This window comes from Saccoglossus kowalevskii, chromosome 19 (assembly GCF_978046115.1).
Source record: "Saccoglossus kowalevskii chromosome 19, keSacKowa6.1, whole genome shotgun sequence".
Classification (NCBI taxonomy): domain Eukaryota; kingdom Metazoa; phylum Hemichordata; class Enteropneusta; family Harrimaniidae; genus Saccoglossus; species Saccoglossus kowalevskii.
Window position 1 is genome coordinate 31,014,140 of NC_140659.1, and position 7,526 is coordinate 31,021,665.

Sequence of the window (7,526 nt, forward strand, 5' to 3'; positions counted from 1 at the left end):
CAGTGAGATCTCCAGTACACATATAGACATACTGTGAGATCCCCAGTACACATATAGACATACCGTTAGCATGCTCAGTAGTGCAACACTTGAATTAGACTGGACGCATGAAGCCGGGAACAGCCACTGATGGCGCTGTATATAATTGAGGCTTGCCTTCGCTCATGTAGATTTGACTGTAGAACGCAGAAAAAGTTGTTAAATTTCCTGACCATTTTAGTATGAGAGAAAGCATTTACAGTCTTCAAATAACCACAATAAAGTGGGGGTCAAGACCGAATACATGTGATTCTGGCGTTTCATACTGAATGCTCTTTATTAATAATTTCTTTTTCGAATAATATTCATGAGATATGTCTGCGTCATAATCTCGTTAAAGGTTATTAGCATATTGTGTACGCAGTGCGCATGCTTCGGGCTCTTTTTCCGTATTCCACAACGCATGCGTCATCAGTGAGGTCAATTGAAATTTACGTTCCATGCAACAGTAACGTAACGTCCTGCACCATCAATGAGGTTTCGTCGGCAAATTGATGGTGCTGAATGTTGTGTTTGTATTTGAAACCCACACATGAGCGACGCTACCAGATATAACCAACAGCTAACAAGCCAGCGACTGCTGAGGATTTGTACACACTCCGACCATGTAAAACCCTGTAAAATGCAATTACAATTCTGGTTGTCCCATACTCTGGATTTGCCTTAAGTTATAAATGTAGAAGAAATACGACCACTTCATATTTCACTGAGCTCATTCCAACAAGGAGGTCCTGAAATTGCGCGCATGCGTATTTGACACTAGTGCTGTACTACACGCGACATATGATATCACTGAAATGCTCGCACGCGTTGGTGACATAAATAGCTGTTCTTAATACGTGGGTGCCGCCCAATTGTCAACGAACAAATGAAATGGCATGACCAGTAGGTAGAATTGTTTCTCACTATGTAAAGAAAGAGGCATCTCTTTCATTCTCCTCCCCTATCAAGTTGTCAGATTCCACACTTTACGGTTGAATGAATGAACTTCTAATAATATGACGGGCACAGCTTGAAACCTTGGGCAGCTAACAGCGGCGCAGCGGTGAGTGAATGAGTGAGTGAGGAACGCATACAAAATTGATACAAATTAACAACAACAACAAAAAACGAGTATTTAATCGGTGGAAAAAATATACTAAATTGAATCTACAAAACACAAATTGGAATAAATGGATACAAAAAGTATCGACTAAAACGACTATATATATTTCAGTCAGCGGAATATAATCAGTAGCAGAATACATTTGCATTCCCGACAAAACGTCACACCGAACTTGGTTTAGGACACCTTCATTACTGTAACAACCCATTATTGACAAACTTCAATGGTTGAGATTTTTAAATTGTCATGGTTACAATCCATCGATAAAAACAGACAGTTGGTTATGCATACGGCCTCTAAAGATGACAACCGTATATTACCATATGCAACCTCATATCAGAATAGAGCTGACTGGGATAGTATTTGTTTAACGTAACCCCCAAACGCCCCGCGAACTACAGAACACTTGACACTGCGATAAAGACTTCCTGTTTTCGACATTGTGAAATTCGTTCGTTTTTATGCAGAAAATGCAGTATAAAATAAAGTAAAATTATATTTATTATTCAAACATGAGTTGTTGAACAGACTACAGAGTTTGTAATATCATTCAGCTTCTTTCAGTCATAATTCAAGACAAATGTCAAAAATATAGAGAATATAACATATTGTCCGTTTTCTGTAACATTCTTGTGTAATCAGTAATTAGTAATTATTTATGGGTGCATAGAAAATACATTTCGCTATGAATTATTCTTCATAAACATTTCTTAATTATCTTGTCAAAATCAGTATCAGGGTATTTTAACCAAGAAACGAAAGAATTTCACATTGTCGGAAACGGAAAGTCTTTATCGTAGTGTTACGTTCGTCCAGTCGTGTTCGCTATGGGTTCCATGCGATGCGTGTAAAACACCATGTTTCTTTACACAAAATTCGATCGCACGAATATCTTGTTGTTTTACATGTAATTACATTCCAATCCCTTGGTGGTTATAAACGAATACAAGACGTTAGTCGGGAATTTCGTGTTGACGAGAATTACTAAGCCAAGACAGCCACGTGATATACACAAACGCACTGTGAATAACAAAGTATAATTAAAGCGGGAGTGTCGTCACCTGCGCACGCGCGGGAATTGAGTCCCAAGCGATGATAACAACAGACGCTGAAAACGCAAAGGCTCATGGGTAGACGCTTGTTTTGTAAACAATGACACGCTATGACCATCTGACGCATGCGCAGGTGACGAAGCCCCCGCTTTAAGCGATAACCCCGTGACCGATTCAATAAATAACATTTTTCGTGAAGTGGCAACTCTGATGATAGTTACAAAGTTTTTGAAAGTTTAAATATCCGTGTTTTATTTAAAGGCGGCAGTCGTGTTCGATATGCTACTCATAGCAACGTATACAACGCGTGTAAAATACATTGTTTATTTACATCAAACTTGAACACGCGCTGCGCGACGACCACCGCGCTTTATTAAGATGTAAACAAATATCGTTGTTTACACGTATACGTCATATGAAACCCATAAGCATCACAGCTAGAAGATTTATGAAAATAGAAATAAACAACAGCAATGTAATTTATGTTTCAGTTTTATGAGTACTTTGCGCATATCAACTTTCAGTTGGGGACTATTTCTGGTAGCAAGCTTGTGTAATGTTTTCTATACCGGATAATTATTTACATAAACTGCGCTCACCTTTCTTCACCAGTCGCTGTTGTATATGTACTCTTATACAATCCCACAATACGACCTTTTAGGGTACCTGTGAACTCCATATACCATTGATAGAGACCCACGTCCAATTCATTTTTCATTGTTACAATGTGAAATTGGTTACACGGGTAGCTGGTTTCATCCTCAATTTCGAGTTCATCGGTATCACGTGTGATAATAGTGTTTTTTATCTCCATTTCGTCTGGGCGAAAGTGAATTAGGAGATATCTCGTTGGCGATGTAACGTTCACAGTGATTGTTTCCCACCCCTTGAAGTCCTCTGTGGTGGTATTTGGCCATAGCGCAAGAGAGTAATGTTGAGGGTGTACGTTTGTTGGTAGCCGTACGTTGAACCAAGGTTTGTGGGGCACGTTCGGGTCCGGTTCGCACGACCCGGATACCGGTGGCAAGGAGGCCGCTGTTGATGCCTGTCCCTGGGTGGGTGGTTCACTCTCCTTACTCGACTGCCCAATCGTTGTTGTTACAGATGGGTTTTGAACAACTGGGTCTCTCACGCCTACTCCAGCCTCGCATTTTTCCGACAGAAGTCCAACTAGAAGACCGATACCGATTATGCAACATATACTGATGAAGACAAACAGATAAATATGAGATTGTTTGACGAATACTTTGTCACTAGCCATTTTGTCGGTTGTAAACTTTGTTCAACTGCTACCAATGAGTGCGATATAATCAAGGGTATAGTCTTCAAGAACATTAAACAAGACCCCCTATCTTATCGAAAATGTGCTTGATGCTAAGTAAGAATGGTCTTTACTTATAAGTGTACGGTAATCTTTTATAGTGATCAATATAAGTACTTTCAGATGAAAATCACATTTTTTAAAGTTTATACCCGATTTTTTTTAGCTTTTCACCTGATTTTGAATATCTACTTCTGCACTTTTTAAATATATTATTCTTTTCGTGTTATTTATACTGAGAAGAGCTTTGTTTCTGTAGGTGTTTTACTTCACATTGTTTACTCAAATGAATAATCCCCAAGTGGGTGACTTTGTTTTTTATTGGCATATGATATATGGACCAGCTTCTTGCTCTATCAGATACTTTATATATATATATATTAATAATTTTATAGCGAGAGTTTTAATGTCGTGCCCGGAAAATATTTTAAACCTTAAATCGAAGTTCGTCATTTAGCAAAACGGTGTGTGTTTTCGATTGGAAACACGATCTATGATTGTCACTCAGTTTTTATACACGGGAGTTGACCCCTGAGCATTCAATCCATAATTCACACTCAGTTTTTAAGTGGCAGATCAACAATTTTCAGTTAGTCGTTTGCTTTTTAAGAGGCAATTCGATTCACGCCAAGACCCTTGGCCTAATTTTACAATGACATATTTTACAAATCCTGTTTATTACTATTTTGTTTAAAGCTTCGTGCAGCGCGCGTTCCAAATTCGTATGTACAATGTATTTTACGTGCGTTGATACATAACATGAGACCCACATTCACTATGTCGTCACACAAGAACTGTGGTGTCTTAATCACAAGTTGAACATATGAGTCGCCACACATCATATCAGTTTAAATAAAAATAACGCGAAGAACACAACAACTAGTAGTTAGTAGTGGGGGTTAAAAGATAAAACAATCAATTTGCTCAAAAATTATACAAGAACTTATTTAGAACAAATTGCACGTATGACCCACAGTCAGCTGGCTTACAAGTGATAATAAAATAAATAATTTATCGATATTTACTATATGGGACCGCCATCTTGAATACGCCATGAAACTGAATAAGAGACAAGTTGAGAAACGCATTTTTCAGATTCTTACAAATCAGGGAAAAAATAACAACCGCTAATAAAGATCGGATTAATTCGTCGTTTTGTGTGGAAAACCCTTTGCATACGAACACCTAATTACACAAAGAGTATAGAACACTTCCCGGGGTATTTGAAACCGAAATTGGCATTCCAACTCTGGAGCCAATAGTAAATACCGAGAAACTGAAAATACTTGGTAACGTACACGTCTTACCACCGTTGTAACGACACGCATTGAATTAACTTTTAATATAGTTATGTCTGGTTTCAAAAGCGATTATATATAAGGTTGCAATTACAATTACAATGCAATTTAGAAATGCATTTCATTTCAAGTTTAATTAAATAAAAGTAGAAATAACTTCATACATCCTGCGGCTCAACATAGAAATGTTTGCGTAGCTTAGGGTTAGGTAAATATGGTACAATTGTATTAATAATAATTGTATCATAACTTCTGTCTTTACTAACCCTAAGCTACGCTATCTTGACTTAAATTCGATTAAATATTAAAATAAATTAGCGTCCCATTTTGTTTGATTTATACTTTTTACAATCAAGTATCAACTAAATACATTTAACCTTTTTAATTGTTATTTATTCCTTATCTGTCTAAATGAAAATTGATGATAATTTATATATGCTTGTTTTGTTATATGTAACTCTTTTGTGATTTTGATTTTCACATTTTAACACGAGAAAAAATGATATCTTTCATCAACCTAGAAATCGTAATTTATGCTTTCATTTAATTTCATAACACATAATGTTTTTTCAATATCTCAGAATTTAAATATCAATATCAATATCAAAATCACATTACAATAACGTTACTGTAGCTACTGAAACGTGACTTGTGCATGTTGTGAATTCTGGCATATCGAGTCGCATACCCACTCGAGATGATGGTTTATTCTTTACGCTCTCGTCCAATCAGGAGGATGTATTCAGGCAATTACAATGCTTGTATAATATAGTGTGATTCCATTCACGTGACTGCTTGGCGTACTAGAACATAACAAAGGTATTATCACATGCACAAACCAACTTATTCCCGTGAATCAGAAAATATCGCTAGTCGTCTTCATCTCTGAACAATGCATGTAAGACTGTGTTGTCAAGATATATTTTATACCAAACGTTATCAGACTTTCTGACGTGCAGTCTGAGGTCGCTATAATCTGTGATGGTGAGTCATTGTATAATTAATGTCTTGAAACTGGGAATTCCTAGATGAACAGACGTACAAAACTTATGCTGCAATCATTGTCAATCTTATCAAACCTAGTTGACGCAAACAATGTAATAACATGTGAATGAGAGCGATATTATCAATGAAATCAGTGTCCTAGATCCTGGGGAAATTGTAGGACATGGTGATGTCAAGCAAATAATCAAGCATGCAAGCCATATCATTTCTCAACCCTTTGCCCACATTATCAATTGTTCAATTCGCCAAGGATCATTCCCATTTATAAAAAAAAAGGTTTCGAAAATGATGTCAACAACTACCGCCTAATATCCATTCTACCTATTTTGAGCAAGATATGCGAATCAATCCTTAATAAGCAATTAATTACATATTTTAAGAAAAATCCATACTCATTGATACCCCATTCTGGCTTCTGAAAAAACACAGTACAATTTTTAATCTATATTAATGATATAGCCAATTCTACAAATTCCTTTCATTTTCGACTCTTTGCAGATGTTACTAACCTATTTAAATTTATTCAAACCAATGAAATCAGAAATTGATAATGACTTTCAAAAAGTTCGTGAATGGTGCAGTGATAACAAACTTACTATTAATCCTGAAAAAAATAAAAATTACATGCTAATTAAAACACCACAACGATCGGTCGCTACTGAGGGCTGCCTGGATATTAACGGGTCACCGATAGGGGGCGTACATGTCGTCAATTGTCTTGGCGTCTGTCTCTATTAACCAGAATATGTCATTGAAAGCTCACATTGATACAATTTGCAAGTTATTGCACCAAAAATTGGATTAATTTCACAACTACGTTATTTTGTACCTAGACATATCCTTATTCTCTTATACAACTCTTTAATTCTTCCACACATTACATATTGCCTGGAAATCTGGGGTAATACATATGCTACTCTACTTCAACCAATATATCTCTTACAGAAAAAATAGTACGCCTCATCACTTTCTCTGATCCATATTCCCATGCTGCTCCTCTTTTCCAAAAACTAAGAATACTAGACATGTTTTTCATTCTGTAAGTTACAAACATGTTTATTTGTCATTGATCCCAGTAATAACTATATTGTACTCAATATTTACAACTATTTGGACCCATTGTTCAATAATTATCAAACCCGCTTAGCCTGTAGCTTGAATTATTATACTCCAAAACTGAATCTTACACTCAACCATTACAGTCTAAAATACTCTGCAACAAAACTATCACTAAGAGACACATATTTCAAGCAAAATTAAAAAAAATATCTCTTCAATATTTGATTTGTAATATTATTTCATTCTTTATTTGGAGATTTGTGTGATTAAACTATGAAATTATATATACAGGGGTTACGAACCCGACTAGTTTTGATGAAGTATATCTGTAATTCCCACCAAAAAAAGGAAAGTACTCTAAGTAGAATTCATTATTTACTACCTGCACAATTTCTACATTTAATGTTGTTTTAAAACTTGTTTTGGTGAAATAAATTTCATTCATTCATTCATTCATACATTCATATATGGATAGTGTAATGGTGAACACCCACCTGGGTATTTTAAATTAAATTAAAAAAATTAAATAAGACAAATTAGAAAATAACGTTCGATAAAGGGGAGATGAAAAGAATAATATAACAAACAAGCAGCCTCTCAGCTGAGATAGCTCCGCTGTTAGCAATGCACATTTCAATTAAGAACTG

The 7,526-nt window shown here is 35.9% G+C and overlaps 1 protein-coding gene across 1 annotated transcript in view; it reads right to left on the reverse strand.

Annotated features, from left to right (window-relative positions):
* LOC102800787 (glutamyl aminopeptidase-like) overlaps positions 1-3,457 on the reverse strand; it is a 48,198-nt gene extending 44,741 nt beyond the window's left edge. The window contains exon 1 of the mRNA XM_085493794.1: positions 2,796-3,457. Coding sequence (XP_085349920.1) covers positions 2,796-3,457 — 662 coding nt within the window. The remainder of the gene's footprint in view (positions 1-2,795) is intronic.
* Positions 3,458-7,526: the final 4,069 nt, after the last annotated feature.